Here is a 23,973-nt window from a genome sequence, read left to right on the forward strand (position 1 = left end):
TGTGTGCACAGAAGATGCTCGGAGAGGGGTAGCCCAGCTTCTATGCCTGGAGGAGAGGCTGAAAATGCCTGCTCTACTCTCATCAGAGCTCCTCCAGGCATGGGTGCAGCCTTGACAAAAGGGGCACAAGCTCGGGTCTTCGTGATCCTTCAAAAACCCCACAGATCATAGAATCATAAAACCATAGACTAGTTTGGGTTGGAAGTGACCTTAAAGATCATCTAGTTCCAACCCCTCTGCTATGGGCAGGGACACCTCCCACTGGATCAGGCTGCCCAAGGTCCATCCAACCTGGCCTTGAACACCTCCAGGGATGGGGCAGCCACAGCTTCCCTGGGTGACCTGTTCTAGTGCTTCACCACCCTCACAATGTAGAAATCCCTCCTCATGTCTAGCCTAAATCTGCCCCTCTCCAGTTTATCCCCATTGCTTCTAGTCCTATCACCACAAGCCTTTGTGAACAGTCCCTCCCCAGCTTTCTTGTAGCCCCTCCAGATACTGGGAAGTTGCTATAAGGTCTTCTTGAAGCCTTCTCTTCTCCAGGCTGAACAACCCCAACTCTCTCAGTCTGTCCTTGTACAGGAGGTGCTCCAGCCCTCTGATCATCTTTGTAGCCTCCTCTGGACCCATTCTAACAGCTCCATCTCCTTCTTATGTTGAGGATTCTGGAACTGGACACACTACTCCAGATGAGGTCTCACAAGAGAGGAATAGAGGGGCAGAATCACCTCCCTTGCCCTGCTGGCCACAATTCTTTTAATGCAGCCCAGAACGTTTGGCTTTCTGGGCTGTGAGCACACATTGCGGACTCGAGACAAGCTTCTCATCAATCAGCACCCCAAGCCCTTCTCTGCAGGGCTGCTCTCAATCACATCATCCCCCACCCTGTATTGAAACCACAGATGTAGAAAGGAGGCTATGAAAAGAAAACTTCCCACTTCATCCAAACTTAAAGAAAATTAAAAGGTGTCAGACAACTTCTGGCAACGCTTCAGCTTAGAGAAGGAGGAGTAAGCCAGACTGAAGTTGGGGGAGAACTTTATTTGCAGTGATAAAACTGAGAAACTACTGAAATTGGTGTCCTCTCTAATGGCCGGGGTGACTGGGTGAGCGTGGATTTCTTTCCTTAATTATCAGAGCTGAGGAGAGATGTTGCGGACGGGGTGTTAATTAGAGCTGATATACTTGAGTATATTGCATTTCATTAAGACAGTAAATAACCCCAGCAGATTTTAATCCTGCTGGCGAATTGCCAAGTACTGTGGAGAGATTATCTTTGAGGGTTAAAACTAGGCCAAAGAGCTAAAAGCAGCTTCTCATGAAAGAAGGCAGCCAAGGATCCAGGCTAGAAGTGGTTGGCCAAAGCTCTGGGATAATCAGATTGAAATCCTCTGCAGAAAGTACATTAAAAATGAGATAAATCACAATTGCCTGAATTCTGTGGGCAAGCAGGCACGGGAGGGAGTTGAATCTAGGCACTTTCTCCAACTGGAAGGAAAACGTACCCTGATGTCATTTGCCTTATGAATCCCATCGCACCAAAACATCTGACACAGCTGCTTTGGCTGTTGAGGCTGAGAAGGGTGACTCAGCCCTGACTCTTAGAAGTCTCGTGGGCAGCAGAACCACAGCAGAGGTGGGGGTGGCCTCAGGGTGCCCCGACACCTCCTTGGAGAAGTGGGTGAGGTGTCTCCCACAGTGAGGTCATCCAAAAAGCCATCTGGTACCTCCCCAGTGCTCTCTCAAACGATCATATTTATGAATCTCTTGGCATAACAATCATTCACCGGTAAGGAGACATCCAAGGGAGATGAGCAGACTGGCTCTGATTTGCTTTGGGTGTGATTTTAGGTCAGCCCCATCCACCTGGCAGCATTTGATGCACGGGGGTTTTTACTTAGTTCTGGAATGAGCTTCTCTCATAACTGTACGTATGGAAATGAAACCAAGAGGTGCAGTCTTAAACTGAGAGGAAACAAGATTTGCACATAAATTTACCCACTACCAGTGCCCACGATGCAATTCCCCAGAAATTAAGAAAGACGGTCCCCTGTTCCTCTAGGATTTACTGCAGCTTCTCAGACCTCTCAGCCTTTTGCCAAGCGAGCGCAGTGAACGTGGTGCTCAGGGTTCAGGTAGCACAGGGAAAAGGAAACACACTGAGAAGTCAGGTCAAAAGCATCCTGGCTCCTCTCCTGCTCCGTGACTGGGTTCACAAATGGGAGCTGGCTGCTAGATTACAGGTCGGGCAGGTGATACGCAGCGGGCACGAGCGCTGCGCTCCGGAGAAATGAGTTGTAGAGATCAGCATGGGCGGGTGACAAGATGAGGTCAGAGCAGTTAGGTGTAAAGGGCACAATTCTGCATTCTCCAGCAGAGAAGGCAAACGTGCCACATCGCAGAGGATCCAGCAGATGCTTTGAAAGCAATCCAAAGAGACACGAGTGAACAAGGATGCTTCATTTGCCTTCACCTTCCCCTCTGCTCCCTAATAAATCTGCCTTTACGCAAAATGATCTACATTTGCAGGAGTGCAGCAAACCCTCACTCTCTGTGATTGCAGACACAAGGAAAATTAAGAAGATCAATGAAAAAGGTGCAAATGAAAGGAAATAATAAGCTCTAGGTCTGACCTTCTCAGAGCATTAGGAAGCAAAAAGTGTTGAAGGAGGTTAAGAGGGTCTGTGATAAGTGCGGATTTCCATGTCCCACTCTTCACCTGACTTTAGTGTCAGCGGTTCTTGAATGTAGAAAATCACTTCTGATGCTCAGGTATCAAAACTTTTCAGCCTGTAAATGAGGGAGAAATTAATTTTTGTCCTTTCTACTTGGGAGTACGAGTTGTAAATCACTCCATGAGCTATTTCAGGGCAGGACTGGAGTGTGATTATACGACGACTGGATTACTTTGACATCACTTAATTCAATTAAGATGCAGTTGTTGTATCCTGAAAGGAGATCCAGATTCCTTGCCAGTGACTGCACAGACTTGCACAGGAGGGAATTACACCATTTTATAACCTCAGCTCCGAGTAAAGATGGTTTGACTCTCCAGTGGCCACAAGTTATGACACCAGTGATGGTCCCACAAGGGCACATTGCAATCAGCAGATATCTTTGGTTGGAGGAACCATGGCAAAACCAGAGTTTGCTAAATAAATCAAAGAACCGGAGAAGAGCACAAACACAGTGACATAAATATCTCCATCCAGCCCACTGCAGTGGATACAAAAAGACTCAGAGCTCACTGGAGCATGAGGCTCAGCAGCATCTTTGGTGTCTGTGGTTACTGCTGTCATTAATTTTGCTGGAAACCCTGCTTGTTCGTCCTAGACTTGAATTTGAAATGCATGCTTCTACTTCGGACCTTCTCTTACATCTTTGATGTAGTGCTCTTTTGGAAATGAGAGAGGAATGAAGCCAACCCAAAGGGAGGAGTAGATATCAGGGCTGATTTTCACATTTATTGAGAGATCAAGCCTAGGAAATTGTCTCCTTCCCACATGGTTGCTTATAAGTCCCCTTCAGAGACAGCGCTCATTAATGCCTGAGAGGCCCCAGCACCGTAGGTGGATATGAAATAACAGCAGAGCATCTGTTAGTAGGTCTCAAAATACCTTATGCTTTGACATAATAATTATTTCTGAGGCTGAATAGGGATTTGGTATGTTAAAATTCAGGAAAATAAATTAAAACTAACTTCAGCTAAGGGAAAGGCCAAACTGCAATGGGAAAGGGCTCCCACACTGTGCTAAGACCATGGCTGGGCTGGATCAATTAAAGAGGTATCTGGTGGGTGATATTTATTCTTAGATCACTAGGAAGAAAGGATCAGCTTCTCCCCTATCATAACTTCTAGATCTCCTGTTCAGGATAACAGTCATACATGGAACCTAATTTTCATGGCAGAGTTTCTTGAAATCAACATGATTTAAGCACAACCTTAAAATTAAGAGTGTTTAAGCACTTTCTATCCCTACTAACTTCGATGTTGCCCATGCCCAGTGCTATTCCCTCCAATCAAAAGGAGCAACTGTTGATGCTAAGTGGGGATAAAAAGAAGAAATCGATACAGCTGGAATATCAAAATCTTTTTAATTAGGTACAAGGAATTTCACTGTTCATCACAGAGAAGTTTCTAAAAGCACCAAACCAAAATGAAAAGGTAATGGATGAGTAAGCACGGGAATGAATAGGAAACAAACAACAAGAGGGAGTTTTTAGTAGCTTTTATGACTCTATTACTGAAATCACCTGTGGGCCCTGGTTCACCTGCTGCAGGAGAACACCAGGATGCTATTTAACAGCCATGGGGAGCCAAGCCTAGGGATGATGGAGAGATCCAGTAGATGAAGGTTACAGTCTATCCCATGTGGAGGGCTAAGGTGTCTTATTGAAAGAGCTCCATCATCTAAAAGAAAGAGAAGGAAAGATATACAGTGTTCAAGGGGCCAATTCTCCAGCTATGTCAGAAGTGAGTGATTCTTCCTCTTGGATGCGAGGTAGGTGCAAGCTACTAGCTGTGTAAATTGTTTCTGGTCTTGGTCCATATTGCGTTGACAGATGTGACTATAGTGCCCACCTGATACCAAGCAATTTTGAAGTGGTGCTCAGTGGTAGAAAGCTTCATCCCACAGCCTGACTTTGGTTGATTTTTCTGTTTTTTTAAGGGTGTCTTGGAACAATTGGACTAAAACCAGTTTTTTTCCCACAGAATCTCCTTTGAAAATGATGTTAGGGAGAAACTGCAGCTGGCTGCTAGAGATGGTACAGTGATGGAACGGAGCAGAAGCACAGGTAACTAGATCATTTCGTGCCTAGCTTTGCTCAGTGCCAAGTAATTCTATTTTACTTCCATTAATTGCAGGATGCAAATTAAGAAAAATGAACCCCTCTTCCAGGTTACTGGAGACAGATGACATTCATTCAGCCTGGCATTTAGCTATTTCTGTTGTTTACATTTGATGCCTCTTATAAATACATTATTTCTGACTAAGAAGGAATCTTTTTTTTCTAAAGGTTTGCTTAATTTTTCACTTCAAAGTCAATCTTTAAAAACCTCTCTGCCATTATCAAGCCTGCAATGGTTTCATCCTAATCCCTCTTACACTCTCCATTCTTATCCTTGGCTGAGGGGAAATGATAAAAATTTTTCTGACACAGAACTCGAATCCAGTGCTGAAAGATAAGCTGTTTCAAAATAAAATGATGAATTTCAATTTCAAGCATTGGTTAATATTGCCATTTTCATAGCTATTTTCCTACTGCTGATTGAACAAAGCATATTAGCTAAGAGGCCTTCTTCTGAAATAGTGGCTCAGACTTCTTTAAGACTCCTCCTTCATTCAAAGTTTCCACTTCTAAGTATTGTATTTCTAGAGTAGCTAAAGTCCAGGGATCAAAACCATCTCTATAATTAAAATTAAATCAAAACTAGGTCTTGGAAACTTCCAATAGGTGAGAAAAGCCTAAGTTCACCTAAAGCCAAGTTTGCTAGCTGTTTTTATTGTAGGACTATTTTAAGATCTTAGTTTCCTTGTTCTAAAAACTAGCATTCTGACTTTATCAGCCATGCTCACAGGGAGATTGAATGAGGATGCAGAGTGGCCTTTCTTTGCAAATTCAGCAGCCTTTCAGTGCAATTTGCATTGGGGTAATGGATGTGTATGTTTACAGTCAACATCTGAAAAGGTCTGACCAAGGGTCTGGGAGAAATAGTCTTATCTAATGGAACGAATTGGTCTTGTGTAATTTTTTTGGTGGGTATGAAATGGAATAGCTTCATTGGAATCAGCAACTGGCTCAGCCTCACCGACTGGAGATTCCTGAATCAAAATCATGGGAAACTGCATTATTGGCATACAGTCAGTTAAATCCATGCATTTTGAAGGGAACCATAGGCAGGGAAGTCTGCTTTGTTTATGCTGTAGCTGGTTTAGTTCATGTCTAGGGTAACCAAAGCATCTTTCCTAGTGTGTGCACACACACACCCAACCATGAGCTGTGTGTACGGAGCAGGAGACAGTGATTAATAGGAAATATTGAGTTCACTGCATCTTAAATATTGATGGGGCAATATTAACCCAAGGAGACAGTGGTGGTTCAGGGTGTGGTCTGGGGCTTCAGTTTTCCCTCCCTCTCCATCTCTAGTCCTTGCTGCGATTAGTGTGTGTAAGTAGCTGGTGGACAAATCTTCTCCCTCTGGACATCTTGGTTCTTGCTCAATGGAGAAATGGCCACACTGGCAGCTGGAATCCTCCTCAGCCCTATTCAGATTGCAGCCAGGCTATGCCAAACCGTTACCTTTCCACTAATATCACTGGGGATCACTGCTCTAAGATCCTGCTTGTACTCATGCCTACGAAAATGCTTCCATCAGCCAGTCTTCAGCTACAAACTAGAGCGTGTTACCAACACCATGTGGCAGATACAAGCAGCAAATAGGCCTGGAAACTAATACGCAGACTGAAAGCTCTTTTTAAATTAAAGTACAGCTGTGACAAATAGCAGGGGTGTAGAAAGCTTGCAAAGTTCTCTGTTGCTGAAAGTTGCTCTGAATGCTGCACAGTGAGAATATTGCGTAGCTCAGCAAGAAACTTCCCTGTCTCAAAACCTACCAAAAATGTTCCTGGAATAGGACAAGTAAGAGGGCTTTACTAGCATGTGTGGGTGTATTTAAACTAAAGAAGATGGAGACTGACCCTCAAGCCCCTGAAAAAGCTCATTGACCGAAGCTGTGTGACTGCTTAGGTCAAGTATATTTCTGGTGAGGAACTTAACCCAAGTGATGCTATGTGCTGCATAACTGGGAGCAGGTCACTCTGTGTATGATGTGTAGTGTTGCAGAGTTGGGGTCCACGTGCATCAAGGAGTTTTGGATCCAGGCAGGAAGCAGCTGCTGCAGTCTTGGATAGAGGAAATTGAACTGTATCATAGTCTAAAGTGCACAGCTCCATTAGGTACTTGGAAAGCTCAGGGCTCACAAGATTTTCATCTCCATCTGGAGGATCTGGAACTTAGTCTAAGTGTCTTGAGTCATGTGGGCAAATTCTCTAACAGATGGGGGAAGGTTCTCCTTGTATTTGCTTGCAATGCACATCACTGTCATGCCAACCAGGTACAACATTGTCTTGGAGGCAGCATTGTCCTGCAAATTCTCTAATAGATGGGGGAAAGAACCCTTTGTATTTGCTTGCAGATATATATTTTCAACACAGAGGTGTTTCAACAGGAGATATGGGAAGCACCATAAAGCAGGAACTCTTATGTCCCATATTTCAATGACTGTCTTCATCCACATCTTGAGTAGTTTGTACTGTATGTTCCCAGCTTTGATCAGAAATATCATTGCTGACCAGAGATATCATTTTCTCAAGCAAGTTTTGCCAGAATTGATACATTCTCATCATTTGGATGAGTATTAAATGTCTATCTTTTAATGAAGTGTCATTAAAACCCCCCAAACCCACCCATAATTCCATCCTCATGTTACTGAGATCTGAATCACTGTTTTCAAAGTGTGGAATTGGCACTGATATCTTAAGCCTGAAAATGATACACAGCAGGAGGAAGTGGGACCTGTCTAGTTTGTGAGACAGGACATGTCTCACAGCACCAACACATCTTCTTTATTTTTGTTTAGCATAGAAAACCTCTCTATTTGTTAATGGCACAATGAGGTTCATGTCCATATTGGAGGCATTTTAATTCTTGGGTGTTACAACCACCAGTTCTTCTCTATCTCCGTATTTTCAAGTAACCTCTAGAAATTGTTCACTTCAATTTTATTCACCAGAGACAAAATGCTAATACCCTGGCACTTCAAATGGTGAGGGGAGAAGGAGGGGAAGGAAGGAAGACCTATGTGATCTATTCATTCATTATTCCATGGTGCATGGGAAGTCATCTCTTTACATGATTGACCTGCCCGGATTTGATTACAACACACAGCTAACCTTTTCCAAATCTGGTTTTATCATACAAGAAAAGGGTTGAAGGCTGTTGCCATGGTATTAAGGTATCTCTTGAGAAAGATGAAAAGAGAGAAAGAGAGGAAATGATGCTTCTTTACTTCCTAGCCAAATATAAACAAGAAATACGCGCACATGTGTTTTGTTTTGGAAGAGCGTTCAGCTTCTTATCAAATCTCATCTATCAATGCATTTTCTGGAAAGGAAGGAGGAATTGTCTGCTTTGCAGATCAGTGTCTATTCAGCGGGAGGAGAAGGGGGGGAGATGACAATTGGAGGGAGGAAAAAAAAAGAATAAATCAGTCTTGCCACCATTCATGATTTATTCATGAGACACGCGAGTTTTGCATTTAAATGTGACATTCTCATGATCTCAATATTGTATATGCAAATCTAAAGATTTCTGCATCTCTCCACATGCCCAGCTTAAGTCTTGTCTCAGATGCAGAGCTCTGTAAATGCAAAACCAGCAAGGTTTGTGCAGCTTCTAGCTTACTCCCTGTTTATTCTGTGACTCAGACTGTAAGCAACACTTAATATCAGAGGTATAATTTGATGTTGTTATTTGTTGCTTGGGTTTTTTTGATGGTGAACTCTCACAGTCGAGAAATTATCTGTAGATTTATTAATGGCTCAACTTTTGAAGGTCTTGCTTTGCCTGAGCTTTCCAAGCACTTCTCTGCTAAGGCAAACCATTATCGCCCAGGATAGCGTATCGGGATTGATGAAGAGTAAATGCTGTGCCGCTCTGAACAAAGAACTTGCACCTTTAGCTGCGCCTCCTTCAACACTTTCAATGCAAATGTTTAAGTTGTCAGTGAGTAAGAGGAAATGATCTTGTTTGCAGGTTCTTAATTAAGATATTATTGACATATTTGGATATTATTGATGTATTCAAACAAATGTACCAGATATGCTGATGTAAAGAGAACAGCCTTCCTGTAGCTGTGATGCTTCATTCATGACATAATCTGAGCCTGGGTTAAATCTGTTGGTCTTTGTCCCTGGCCAAGACTCCTGCTTTGGGGACACTCAGCAAAATGAGAGGAATGAGGGCATGAGTTTGCAAAGCAACAGAAACTCTGCTCCTAGATGAACCAATCTATGAAAACTCCTGCAGAGCAGAGACCTTTGGCCCAGTATTTGGAAAAGTGGATTGTGTAGGGAAAACACTGTTCTTGGGGCTTTGCCTGATCCGTGTGGCTGGAACGTTACTGCATGAATCAGGGGATCTTGTTGCTACTTAGTGAATAAATCGGAGCATAAATGATTTTTATACATTATTGGGTCAGTTCTCTTGCTAGGCTCATGCAAATATTCCTCAAGTATGTTATTGACAGATACCACGTTCACCAATAACAATAAAATTTGTGGGGTTTATAGCACTTTCCCACATTCAACGCTTGCCTCCTGCTCTCTTGTCAGACTGAAGCCAGAACCTGCTGAAGGTGATTACCTCATATTCACTTGTGGTCAGCAAAAGTCTTCCCATTGTTGTCATGATTTTAAAGCCATAAATATTTCCTAAATATCCATATAACCTAGTGTCTTCTCTCTAACATTGGCTGATTAAGGAAAATGTGAAAGAAACAAAGCCTGTATTGAACTGAATGATGTTTCCCCAAGGTATTATCTCAGATTTAGGAAAATATGAATATAGAGAGTGCCGGATGTTATATATTCAGGTCATCACAACTAATTGCTTTAAAGGACTTCTCTTTCAAACCCACCTGTACCTTAGATTCCACACCATCCTATGGCAATGAGTTGCACAATTTAATTTCCAATGAGGTAGGCAACTGCTTTCTTCTGGATGATTTAATATGGGTCCCACAGTTTTTTCCTGTTACAAGAGTTAATAAGTGGTTGTTTCTGAGCATCTTTCTCCACATCACTCATGGTGTTCCACACCACCTCTCCTCCGGCAGCAAAGCTGGCCTAAGAGGATACATGAAAACTTTGCATCATCTGAAGACATCTTCATTGTGTTAACTGCTCTCTCCCTGCACAGGTGAGACCAGCCATGTGTTCCTGTCCTTTGTTTCCCATCTCAATCTAATTATCTAGTTCAACAAGGCAACTTTCTTTTAGCCCATGACACTGGAGCAGCCAGTGTGGGTGTTTTTGCCTCTCCCACTGATCCCAGAAACTTGCATTCAGCTGAAGGACAGGGAAAGATTACCAAGGAAAAAGAATCTCACTGGAATTGAATGTTTGGAAATGTATAGATGTGTTTTCCATCATTTTCACATCCTCTTTTGCCAGGTCTTGAGTACTGACACAAGCACCTGAAATATCACACTTACCAACAGCTGGCCAGACTGGGAGCCCTGTCTTACCAACCAGAGAAAAGGTGCTCACACAGGACTTACACTGTTATTTAGAGATATTCTATCAGCTCATTATAGCCCCCATGTAAAATCTGAGAGGGATAAACATTTCCTTGCAGGGAAGAAATTCATATATATGCATACTAAACTCAAAGACACAGACAAGACAGAGTTTACTGGGTTCTCATAGTTTCCATGTTTTTAACCTGGGTTTAGTGGCAGGTGTTTGCAACCATGCTCAGCAGGGTTGACACAAAGCAGTTCACACCTATGAATGCCCCAGCGATGCTCTTGCACAGAGCTGCTTGCTCCCTGCCTACAAGGAACACAAGCACCTTTTTGCTGAAGGGTGCTGCTTGCAGAAATACTGAATTACGCTTTATTAATCAGATTGAGCAAAGCCCAGAGCTGGATGAAGTGGGTGCTGTGGAAACCCAGGCCATGAATGATTTTGCTACTACAATTTCATTCTCCAGCACTGTATGGAGCAGACTCCTCCATGCTTTCCAGCTCTCAGAGAGCTCAGAATGACAGCTCTGCCTCCAAACCAAGCGCCCTTGGACATCATTTGTGGTTGCTTTTCTGAAGAAAGGGGCAAAGAAAATAAGCAGAGCTGTTGTACACACAGATGTTATTTAATTGTGCTGGTGCAAGTGGGTTTTGCTGTGTTAAAGTCTGCTCGTGCCTGTGTTCATGTGGCGCAGCGATGTAGTCTTAACATAGGTGAAGAATGCTCTCCCTTGCAGACCTTGGTTTCTGCAAATGTGGCCCCTGTGAATGTAATCAATGTTGTGCAGAGCTGCTGAAATCGAAAACAAAGCCAGAATGATCATTGTGCTAAGTTTGGGTTCCTCATTGTTCATTGAATTACATCAGTGTTTTCTTTATGCGCAGTCAGCTGGCAAAGGTTTGTTTGAAATCTCGAGAATCTCCCCTTTCAGGGGAAAACATGAATTTCCGGGAGCTGTGGGCTCTGCTCTGCATCACGGTGTTCGCTCTGCCGCAGCCCAGGACGAGACGTGACAGCCCAGCCCAGGGCCCATTGCAAAGGCTGCAATACATCCACAGGATAAAAAAAAAAATGCTCCGTTTCATTGTTTTGGGTTTTCTTTTTTCCTTTGTATTTGACTTGTAGAAACTATTTTATTGGCTTTAAAAAAAAAGGAAACCAAAATTAACCATTGAAACTTATTTTGCAGAGAGTTGCTCTCCCCGGCTCATGAACATAATGAAGTATAGGATTTCGCTGGCATTTTATTTTAGGTGATCCTATATGACAAAAACCTTGCGTTCTCCAAAACTCAGTGAATGCCAAGGGTAGGCAGTGACAGGCTCAGCCTGGACTCTCAGGGCACTTCTCCCTGCAGCAACCCCCCCAGCACCTTGTTCCCTGCGCCGTGTGGTGATGAACTGTCCTGCCAGCGTAATGTGGGATTCCCTGAAATTCACCCTGGAATATCAGGATGGGGTAAATCCTTCTTTCCCCTGCTATGTTCCCATACAAAGTCCTCCAGCAGCTGTAGGATGAGTGACCTGGTGCTTCAGATCTGTGTGGATGGAGTTTGGGTACATGCTGCTGAATGGGAGCCCTTTGCTCATTTCAATTTAACTTCCCTCTAAAATCTCTGATTTTCCTCATCCACAGTCTGACTTCCCCCAGAATAAATCTTTCCCGGCACCCGCAATGCCAGGTCTCAGCACAAGCTGCTCTGGCAGATTGAAGGGGTCAGACTAGGAGCTGTGGAGTGATGGGATTTCATAGTTTGAAAGCCATATTTTTGTTTGAGTTGGTGCATGTACTGAGTGGCTCAGACTGCAGATCCCACAGTGATTTCATGTTCTCTGATCGCTTCCAGGGATGGGCTTACATGACTTCTCTGAGCAACCTGTGCCAGTGCCTCACCACCTGCACAGAAAAAAAAATTCTTTGTAATATCTAATCTACATTTCCCCTTTTTCAGCTTAAAACAATTCCTCCTCCTCCTGTCCCTGCAATGCCTGAGTGAGAGCCCCTCCCCAGCTTTCCTGGAGCCCCTTTCAGCACTGGAAGCTGCTCTAAGGTCTCCCTGCAGCCTTCTCTTCTCCAGGCTGAACAACCCCAACTCTCTCAGCCTCCCCTTGTATGGGAGGTGCTCCAGCCCTTGGATCATCTCTGTGGCCTCCTCTGGACTTTATCCATCAGATCCGTGTCCTTTCTGTGCTGAGGACTCTAGGTGAGGTCTCCTGAGAGCAGAGTAGAGGGGGAAAATCTCCTCCCTCACCCTCCAGGTCCCACTGCTTTTTTTGCAGCTCAGGGTATGATTGGCTTTCTGGGCTGCGAACGCACACGTTGTTTGCCCCAGGGACTGGGTTCTTGGTGTTTCGAACTGTGTAGAGGAAAAGAGTGGTAAAATGGCAGAATCTGGGATTAAATATATTAAGAGACAAAGCAAAAATCTAGCACGGAAGAAGCTGAGCAACATTCATGCTGTACACACTGTCTAAGAAGCCTTCTGAAGTTAGGAAACTAAGAAAAGGAAACTTTGCCATGTCTTGTGATGCTGCTCTTATTTGGGGGGAAGATCTTTTGTCTCTGTGGAGAGAAGCTGGCCAATGTGAAACTCTAGCCCAGAAGAGCTGGGAGAGGAGGCAGGACTAAAGGCATGATGGAGAAAAGGGCACAGAGGGACTGTCAGGGCAGAGAGGGTGTTAGGGCAGTGACAGTTGGTAGGGGGTGGAAGAACAGAGGCAGGGACTAAGAGGAGGGAGAGTGTGGGTTCTGGTATTTTACCAGGGCATCCAGAGCTGAGAAACAAGGTCTCCGTCCCTCGTACTGAAGCAGATAGGGCTCATCCTTGGACATTGATGGGAGGAAGTATCTTTCCAGTGAAAACAAATTTTTTCACATTAAACAATTTGTGTTTTGTATTATTTTGCAACTGCTTTCTGCAACAGAAGGAGGAGGGGCAAACAGATTGAAAATATTCAAAATACCTCATTTCAACATTGTCAAAAATGAGACATTTCCAGCTTTGGCTTGGAAAGAAGGCCTGTATCTCCTGACAAATGTAATTATCTTCAGATACGAGGGCAGGAAGGAACCTGACACTTAGCAGAAAGTTGTGCTTCAGACAGAGGAAGTTTTGAGGCTTAACCTGTGATAATTCCCTGCACCCTCCCTGGTACTGCTGGAGTCTTTAGTTCTGCCATTGAAATGAAAATCCATTATTTGTCCCACTCAGCTAATAACAGCGGCGTTTCCACGGGCAGCAGAAGCCTGGAGGAAGGCTGCCAAAGGCTGGGGGAGTCAGTTCCTCTTCATGTTCAAAGCTTCAGACTCCAAAGCGCTTTAGTGATGCCATTACAAATGCCTAATGTTAGACTTGTGTCAAACCTCTCTTCTTCCTCACTCCATTAGCCCAACAAGGACGATGATAAAACATCTGAAGGAGCAGGGGTCATCCCGGGTCAGGCTGAAACAGCTAGAAACCACTGATAATCTCCAGGTTCATTAACATTTTTGTTTTTAAAAGAGAAACTTTCTGTCACTAGGAAAGTATAATATATATAGCAAGCGGAAGCTGGGTAATAATTTTAGCCTTGATTCTTAAGGTGATAATATTTTAGGTTGTCACACAGGGGTGTTGCATGTTTTCATGCATAGGAATACATGCAAAAGCATTTTTGAAGTGTAGTATAGAATCATAGAATGGTTTGAGGTTGAAAGGGACCTTAAAACCCTTCCAGTTCCAACTCCCATGCCATGGGCAGGGACATGTCCCACTGGATCCGGTTGCTCCAAGCCCCATCCAGCCTGGCCTGGAACCCCTCCAGGGATGGGGCAGCCACCACTGCTCTGGGCAACCTGGGCCAGGGCCTCCCCACCCTCACAGCAAAACGTTTCTTCCTAATACCTAATCTAAACACTCTTTCATTTTAAAACCATTCCCTCTCATCCTATCCCTCCACTCCATGATCCAGAGCCCCTCCCCAGCTTTCTTGGAGCCCCTTTCAGCACTGGAAGCTGCTCTAAGGTACTTCTGCATCCTTCTCTTCTCCAGGCTGAACAGTCCCAGCTCTCTCAGTCTGTACTCACAGGAGGTGCTCCAGACCTTGGATCATCTCCATGGCCTCCTCTGGACTCACTCCAACAGATCCATGTCCTTCCTGTGCTGAAGACTCCAGAATTGAAAGCAGAACTCCAGGTGAAGTCTCATGAGAGCAGAGGGAAATTCCCACCCTGCCACAAAATTCCGAGCTATGCTATGTTGAATGTAAGCAAAAAGCAGAGGCTTGGAAATATGAGAAAAAATTACAGCAATGAAACTGAGCTCAAATGAATTTTGACATTTAATCCTAGATCAATTGGCAAATCTCACAATAGATAATTTTTTCTTGTCACTGTGGCAAAGCAGAGCCACGTGAAACTGGTTTAAAACAACAACAAAAAAGAATTAATTTCTAAGATCAGCTGCCAATCTTCTCACTGGGCTGAGGGTGAGCACAGGAGCTCCCTCACACCATCGATCTATTGAATAAGTTTAGAGAAATAAGCCAACTATTGCAAGCTCATGAGATCATTTATAAAACAAAAATCACTCTCTGCTGCATTGAAGAGCCTGAGAGGTGCTCTCAGAAAGATTAATTTTCTGGGTAGAGGAGGGGAGCGTCAGCTTCACCCCTCAAAATGAACTGGTGAGATGATTCAATCCCATCACTTTCAGAGCGTGAGCCCAAACCATTCATTCAAAGCTTAGTTATAAGAAATGACTCCTTTACTTTAGGAGGAAGAATACTGAAGAAACTGTTAAACTTGGTCACAGTATGTGACATCCTTGAAATCAAAAGCAATACTTCTTCTCAGCGACTGCACAGTAAAATTAAAGATATGAAGCCAAATTCATCTCTGGTGTAATATTCCTGCCAGTGGCCAGGGAGGCACCTGGGATTAATTCCCTCCATCATACAAGTGGCACAAGACTCTGACAAATTATTTTGAATGTTTTTTTCCTAACAATTCATTACGAAAAACTTATTCATTAGTGTCCCACGCGTGTGAAATCGAGTGGCTCTGAGCTCCACGTTGCTGAGGACGGGACACTGGGCTAACTGCAACCCATGGGGTGTGATTCCCATGCCTCACTCACCTGGGCAAAAGGAGGGAAGCAGCTAGAATTTTCTGGTTTCTCATGTAGAAAAATTGCATAATTGGTGATGGAGGAGGGAATGTGGATCTTGACATGCCCACCTCGCTGAAGGGGCATGTCTGTGGGGGATTGTTGGATTTGGGGGCTGGCTGATAGACTTGTTGGCCGTGACCAGTGTGCTGCTGGCAGAGTTGAGCATCACCTCCCCTGAGCGGAATGCGCTGAGGGACATGGTTTAGTGTTTGATAGAATGGTTGGACTCAATGGTCCGGTGGGTCTCTTCCAACCTGGTGATTCTATGAAACTCTCAGGTTGCCCTGTGACACCTTACCCAAATGGTGGCAGAGCAAGATTGTCTCTTTATTCCTGCCGACCTTCTCTTTTAATTTGGGTAAAGCTTCCAAACTTAATCTGTGCGGGAAAATGCCTGTATTTATGCTCCTGGACAGAACCCATTTCTTTGCTTACAGTTGCCTGTGGAAAGCTTACATTTTCCTGGAGGAACTCTAAACATCAGTGTGGTGTGCTGGTGCTCCCCATACCAACATGCTGAGGTGAGAGCTGGGGCAGCACTGGCCCAGACTCCCTGAGAATATGGGTCCTGTCCTCATTTCTGAACAACCCCAGGTCCTCAGCCCTGCTCGGAGTGCAGGCTCGTCTCTCTTACATAGCCACCTTTATTCCACTGCCCCAGTTTTGCATGAACGTCACTGGCCAAGTAACTTAATCAAGCACATACCATTCAGATAGTCTCCTTCCATGTAGGAGTGACTAGGGAGGAGGGCAAGCTGTTACACTTGCCTGTGAAACAAGGATACCAGGTCCCCAAACTGTCAAATCATGTCCAAAGGCAAATGAAATCTTGGGGCAGATGCAAGCACAGAGCCTGCGGTCAGGGCTTTTCAAGCAAGCCACCTGCCGTCAGCTTCCCAAGTCTGCATCTGGTGAAGACATTCATTTCCTGAAGTGCTGCCCCACATCTTGGGGGAAAGGGTCTGCTGGTCACTTGATGCCTTGAAAAATCAGGAGTGTGTTTCAGTACATACTTAAGGAGGTGAGGTTAGAATCATAGAATCACCAGGTTGGAAGAGACCCACTGGATGATTGAGTCCAACCATTCCTATCAGTCGCTAAACCATGTCACTCAGCGCCTCATCCACCTGTCCCTTAAACACCTCCAGGGAAGGGGACTCAACCCCCTCCCTGGGCAGCCTCTGCCAGTGTCCAATGACCCTTTCCATGAAATATTTTTCCTAATGTCCAGCCTGAACCTCCCCTGGCGGAGCTTGAGGCCATTCCCTCTCGTCCTGTCCCCTGTCACCTGGGAGAAGAGCCCAGCTCCCTCCTCTCCACAACCTCCTTTCAGGTAGTTGGAGAGAGCAATGAGGTCTCCCCTCAGCCTCCTCTTCTCCAGGCTAAACACCCCCAGCTCTCTCAGCCGTTCCTCATAAGGCCTGTTCTCCAGCCCCTTCACCAGCTTCGTTGCTCTTCTCTGGACTCGCTCCAGAGCCTCAACATCCTTCTTGTGGTGAGGGGCCCAGAACTGAACACAGGGTTCGAGGAGGGCCAAGGCTCTCCCTTACCTTTATTAGTGAAAGGATTTCCCCTCATATGTTGAATCTTCTGGCCAGCAGAAACAATACACACGATCTCTGAGAGGACAGGTCTGCTAACAAACCACAAAACACCCTCCTGCTACATCACGTATTTCCTAAACGAAGACCAGCTTGCCGTGGCGCTCTGACGCAGAGAGTACTGCCGCAGTCCTGAGCTGGCTCTGCAAACCATCAGCTGTCATCCTCAAGCCCATGTGTTGATGTTGCCCCAAAGAACAGATTTACTGTGAAAACTCAAAGAGGTGGCCTCGCGCAATTGCTCGTGCCTCTGAGCACCATTGCCATCTCCCTGCGATGCCGAGCTGGCCGTCTGGCACTCTGCCAGTGCGTGTCATCTTCACCTCAAAAAGGGCTGAGCTGCTCCTTTAAGGTTTTTGATGAATGCTGCCAACTCTTTCCATACAGTTAAATAACTAGGTGATCTACACAGCCACGCTTGCGAGGTTTAGACTCCATGAAATGTGTTTAACTTGAACTTTGTTAGATTTTCATGTCATAAGAAGGTGAAGATCTTACAGGTTCCTCCTACCTGCTGGATCCTACCTACCAGCTGGGTAAAAAACTGAAGTGAGGAGGGAGCTCAGAACCTGGGTTTGATGTATCAAGGTGTCCAAGCACTTATATCACCTTGAACGTGAGAAGGAACTTGCTAATGTGTTTCACAGTATTGAGACCTCTTGTCTTCAGTGTATTCACATTGAGGGAGATTTTTTAGGGAAAAATTATAGCTCTTAAGCATCAGCCAGTTTGGTATTTGACCAAAGAGAAGCAGATATTTGACCAAAGGAGAGCAGATTTTTTCACTTGGGCACCAGAATAATGCAAGTTGATGTGTGAGCATCCTTAATGCTTCTCCCTCATGTTTGAGCTTGTTTTGTTTTGTTATTTGGAATTCTGGAATGTTTTATCCTATCAATGACATTAATTATGGAGTAATTGCCTTAGTAGCATGTAACAACTCTCCTCTCTTTTAAAATGGATTTCCTCACAACGTGTAAACTTCGCTGTGTATGTGCTACGTTTCTTGTGTCAGGAAATAATGTGCAGACAAAATAATGTTTTTCCTGTCAGAAATTCAATGGGCATCTAAAGCAAAGTGACAGGTGGTTAAATAGCTGCATTTAAAGGATGTCAAGAAGATTTTTTGGACAGGTACCAAAACCCAATGCCAAAAAGAAGGCCTAATACCATCTGTTTTGCTAGCAGAGATGCAATTTTACATTAGATTTGAAATGACATGAAATGCCAACTTCATAACCTTGATTTGTGGGTCAAATCTAGCTTATCTAGATTGTGGGTGTTTATATTTACTAGCACAGCTCCTGACCCAGAGCCCACGCAGGTAAACGAACACCCTTTCAATCAGATCCATTTAAAGTAATAGGAAGCTCTTGAGTTGCATTTAATTTTGTTTTGTATTACATGTAAATCCAGATGCAATGTGAATTTAATTAATCCAATTTCACTGCATCTTAATGTACACATTTGCATTGTGTTTATTGGCAATTGGTTTTATCCATTTGTTCAGCATTTTTATGACCAACGAAACTACTGAATATTCAGAGATCTCTATACTTCCTCGCAGGAGTGAGGAGTGTAGCTCTGAATTAAATAGTTCTCAGGCATAAACTGGGGATAAGACTAAAATGTCAAAATATAGCTGCATAAAACAGTGGTGAAATGATACAAGTATTTTAAAGTAATAAACTACATGGTGCTAAATTATTTTAGAAATCATTTCAGCAGACGTTTTAGATGGAACTTTGAGAGAGGGAATACTACTCTGAAACAAATAAGAAAACTGATAGATTCTGACACTTTTTCCTCCTTCTAAAAGATGCCTTTGAAATCATGATTGTTCAGGTTTAGCCTAATATTTAGAAATACTCACTGTAGAGTTTTCTCTTCTTTGTGAGGAGTCTATGTGGCTTAAAAGGGATTGCTGAGATAGTCACCGTCTACTGTTTCTGTTCCAGGGCTAATGTTAGGCATGGAATGTGACTTGCCATGTTTGGAGCTCCTCTGTCAATGACCTGGCCAAAGCAACTGAAAACATTCTGGGTTTTGTGAGGAGTCAGTTGTGAAAAGATTGAAAAGAACAGCATCATTTCATTTCTGTGCTTAGCTGCTTGGCTCGGCTCTGCTGTGAAGGCTGCAGCTCGGCTGGTATCACTGGCTTTGTTGTCCCTGCAGCCATCCTGGACCATCCTTCTTTCAGGGAACCGTAGAATGAGTTGAGTTGGAAGGGACTTCAAAGCCCATCCAGTTCCAACTCCCATGCCATGGGCAGGGACACCTCCCACTGCATCCAGTTGCTCCAAGCCCTATCCAACCTGGCCTTGAACGCCTCCAGGGATGGGGCAGCCACCACTGCTCTGGGCAACCTGGGCCAGGGCCTCCCCACCCTCACAGGAAGACATTTCTTCCTAGGATCCCATCTAAATCTCACTTCCTTCAGCTGAAAACCATTACCCTCATCCTATTCCTGCACTCCCTGATAAGGAGCCCCTCCCCAGCTTTCCTGGAGCTGCTTTCTCTCTGGTTGGCTGGGAAAGACTAACAGGGTAGATACCACAAAGTGCTGGAATTTAGACACCAGCATTGAAACCCACACATGGGAAACTCCTCCACCTGGGAAAAGGCTTGTAGGTGTCTGACTTCATCCAGCTCCCTCCACTTGGACAGCAGGGTTCCCAAAGGGAGACCTTCCAGGGGCATGAGGGCACCTCGCTTCTCCCAAAGCGTTGCTGCACATATGTTGGTCCTACAGAGACAGGGACGCTTAATGCTAGAGGAAAGCAAGAGTTCAGACAATTCTGTATCTCCTGGTAGACCCCTACTTGTTCCATAGGGCAGATGAGTCCATCGAAACATGGGTAAAAACAGGCTGAATGAGTATTTAACACCAGGCACAAGCTGGAGGCTTCCTGATAACATGGCAAGCCTGAGAAGGTCCTCCCAAGTGCAAGGGAGCTGTGGATGCATGTGTAGAGCACCACGGAGGCTGGAGTCACCTTGTGACATGTCATTCTCCAGGGATGGTGGCATCAGAAAGCCAATGGATGCCATGCTCCTTCTTACCTTCTTCTGCCCATCTAACAAGTAGAAGTGCTGTAGATGCGAGGTGAGTTGTAAGAACATTGGTTTGATGAAGCTCGGCTCCTCTGCCAGCTTGCCTTGGTGTATCTATATAAAAAAGCTTATTTATGGTTATTAATAACAACAACACTTTGTAATGGTGAGTATTTCAGATCAGCCTCTGCTTGAGGTCTAACGAAGGCAGATCATAGAATCATAGAATAACCAGGTTGGAAGAGACCCACCAAATCATCAAGTCCAACCATTCCTATCAAACACTAAACCATGTCCCTTAGCACCTCGTCCCTTAAACACCTCCAGGGAAGGTGACTCAACCCCCTCCCTGGGCAGCCTGCAGATGAATGTGCAAAGGTTGACAGGGCTGATGATTGTTGTAAATCTCATGCTCTGGGAACCTGAGGAGGCATTAAGGAAACAGCACTTCATTAGGGAAAGACAACCTTTTAAGGTGGTTTGTATGGTACCACTGTGGCGCTTCAGGCACCAAAAAGAAATTGGGTTGCAAGTTTGGTGACAAAATGTGTTCGTTTTTGTAGGAAACAACAGAATTAAATCCTGCTCTAAGTGAAAAAGCCAATTCAGCCGTAACTGCAAATCTGCTAGCAATGACTCCACGATATATGAAATACAATAATTATGATAATTAATAAAGATAATAATACAGTAAAACCTTGCTAATTCATACTAATGACTCAGAGGTTGCTTACTAATTACTGAATTTTGTGGATAAACAAGCCAGAATAATGCATCACAAAATACACTTTGTTCCATTATTTTGACAACTCTCATTTCATTTTAATTATTTATACTTCATAATATACCAGTCACTCTACTTGGGAGGTTTTTACAAAAATAATGAAGCTCTAATAATTTGACATATCAGATCAGAATTTGCAGAAAGAGGGAGGGAGGAAAAACAGCCCTTTCTGGATGTGCACAGACCAGGGAGAGCACAGATCAGTTGAACGCAGATCTGCAAAGTTGTAATGCAAAATATTATGCGTCTCTACAACACCCTTTGTTGGGGCGTCCTTGGAGCAGCTTCCCTCATGGAGAACTCTGGTGAGCAGACCTGCTTTGCTGCCAAACACGGAAGGATCGATGTTTGTTCTCCAGAAAAAAATCACACGGTTTGAAAAATAATAATAAATGTGAAGTAGTTTTTGAGCCCAAATCAATCTTTATCCTTGGATCAATTTCTTCCACCATCACAAGGGCTAAAAGTTTGGGTTTAATTCAAATGAGAGCTATGATCTTTACATAATCACTTGATTCCCGGAGCCAGAATTCCCTCGAAACCCCAGCCTGTCTCCCCCCTCCCAGGTTTGGCTGGAGCTGGCCACGCTTTGCAAGCAAAGTACTCGGTGTTTATGTAGCTGTTTTCCAGATACAGAGAGTCCTGCAGGGTGCAGGTTGTAACTGTGCCTTCATAGTCACGATACTTAAAAAAAAATAAAGAAACCGGCTATTTCTAGAGGTGATTTGCTAGAAAACTGACTTTCAGCTCGGTCCTAGCTGTCTGTGAGCATGTGGATTAGTTGTGGCAACTCGCTGTACCTGCGGATGGAATAACATACTGCAAAACCACTACCATATACGATATTATCTTCCTCTGCTCCAGTTTCCAAAGACGCCTGTTGTGAGATGTGCAGAAGGGAGAAGGAGACCCCAGAGCCCACAGTGTCATGGTAGAAAGGAGATGAGCCCAAGGCCACCAGGCAGAGCTCAGTGACCACCTTGCAGCATCCTCTTTCCCCACTTGCTAGATTTGGGCTTTCCATGTGCTGCACCCTCTGGGCTGTGGGGAGCCAGAGGGGGATGGCAGGGAGGGAGGATGGGTGTGGATGGGTGCTGCCTTTCCAGCTGTGGGCTCTAGAGATGGAGAAGTGAAGAAAGCTGGGTGGCAGGAGGCTGTAGTTCTCCATGCCTTATGAGGAGCAGCTGAGGGAACTGGAGAAAAGAAGGCTGAAGGGAGACCTCATCACTGTCTACAACTACCTGAAAAGAGGTATTAGTGAGGTAGTTCTGGTTTCTTCTCCTAAGTAACAAGTGATAGGAGGAAATGGCCTCACGTTCCACCAGGGGAGGCTTAGATTTGATATTAGAAAAAAATTCTTTATGGAAAGAGTGGTGAAGCACTGGAATTGGCTGCCTAGGGCAGTGGCAGTCTCCATCCTTGGAGGTGTTTAAAAACCATGGGACCATGGCACCTGGGGACAAGGTTTAGTAGGCACAGTAGAGTTGGGCTGATGGTTGGACTGGATGAGCTTAGAGGTCTTTTCCAATCTTAATGATCATATGATTCTAGGTATCTAGGCCACTCCCAGCATCAGAGCCTGAGACCAACTTTTGTCCCACTGGTAGGGGGAGACGCCAGCCTTTTGAGGTGGCATTTAGGTTAGATCAGCATGATGGAAAGCAGTGCAGGACAGGGTTGGGGGGGATGCTGAGCTACCCAGCACCCAGTGGCGTGGGATGCTTGGGGGGATGCTGAGCCACCCATTCCCGCTGCCCCGAGGTACCACAACACCCACCAGTGCTGCACGGGGAGAGGGGGACGCTGAGCCACCCAGCATCCACCAGTGCAGGATATGGGGGGGGGGGAGGGGGACGCTGAGCCACCCAGCACCCACCAGTGCAGGATATGGGGGATGCTGAGCCACACAGCACCCATCAGTGTGGGATACGGGGTGACGCTGAGCCACTCAGCACCCACCAATGCAGGACACGGGGGAGGATGCTGAGCTGCCCAGCACCCACCAGCGTACGATACGGGTGATGCTTACCCACATAGCACCCACCAGCACGGGATATGGGGGATGCTGAGCCACACAGCACCCACCAGTGCAGGATACCGAGGGGAGGGGGAAGGGATGACGAGCCACCTGGTCCCACTGCCCCGAGGTACCCTAACACCCACCAGTGCTGCATGGGGTCAGATGTTGAGCCCCCCCAGCGCCCAACAGTGCAGGATACAGGGGATGCTGAGCCCCCCAGCACCCACCGGTGCAGGACGGGGGATGCTGATTCCCCCAGCACCCACTGATGTGGGATACGGGTGATGCTGAGCCCCCCAGCACCCACTGATGTGGGATACGGGTGATGCTGAGCCCCCCAGCACCCACTGATGTGGGATACGGGTGATGCTGAGCCCCCCAGCACCCACCAGCGCGGGATACGGGGAATGCTGATCCCCCCAGCACCCCCCGCCGCTGGATGCAGGGGGGCGCCGCGCCGGCCGGCCCCGCGGAACAATAGCGTCCCGGCGGCGGGGCGGTGCGGAGCGGGGCGGTCCGGGGTCCGCCGCCCGCCCCCTCCCGCCCCCCGCCCGCCCCGCTCGGAGGCTCCGCCGCCGCCGCAGCCGGGTCCATGCCCGCTGGAGCCCCCGCCGGCCGCCGCCCGCAGCCCCGGTATGGACGTGAGGTTCTACCCCTCGGGCCCCCCCGCCGTGGGCTCCCTGCCCGGCGCGGACCCCCCCTGCCTGGGGCCGCTGGATTATTATCACTGCAACAAGGTACCGGGATGCAGGAGGAGGATGGAAAGCGGGGGTGGTGGATGCCGGGGGCTCCGCTCCGCGCGTCCCGCAACTTCCTCGCAAGGGAAAGCGAGGAAAGTGCCCGGTGGCGCCCGGCTCCTGCGGGAGGGAATTTTGAAAGCGGCGTGGAAGCGGCTCGGGAGGAGCCGTCGGGTCCCGGAGCCGCCGGGCGAGAGGAGCCCGGGCGCTGCGAGGCTCGGGGGGAAGCGCTGCGGGGCGCAGGCAGCTCCTCGGGGTGCTCGGGGCGTGCGCTCCGAGCCCTGCGCCTGTTTCCCATTTTCCCTACGGGAGCGTTTT

The 23,973-nt window shown here is 46.0% G+C and overlaps 1 protein-coding gene across 1 annotated transcript in view; it reads left to right on the forward strand.

The window, feature by feature from the left end:
• The first annotated feature begins 23,475 nt into the window (after positions 1 to 23,475).
• The window catches only part of TOX2 (TOX high mobility group box family member 2), a 162,499-nt gene continuing 162,001 nt past the window's right edge, over positions 23,476 to 23,973 (forward strand). Inside the window, exon 1 of the mRNA XM_069871763.1 lies at positions 23,476 to 23,655. Coding sequence (XP_069727864.1) covers positions 23,554 to 23,655 — 102 coding nt within the window. The 5' untranslated portion in view covers positions 23,476 to 23,553. The remainder of the gene's footprint in view (positions 23,656 to 23,973) is intronic.

This window comes from Phaenicophaeus curvirostris, chromosome 18, assembly GCF_032191515.1.
Source record: "Phaenicophaeus curvirostris isolate KB17595 chromosome 18, BPBGC_Pcur_1.0, whole genome shotgun sequence".
NCBI lineage: Eukaryota > Metazoa > Chordata > Aves > Cuculiformes > Cuculidae > Phaenicophaeus > Phaenicophaeus curvirostris.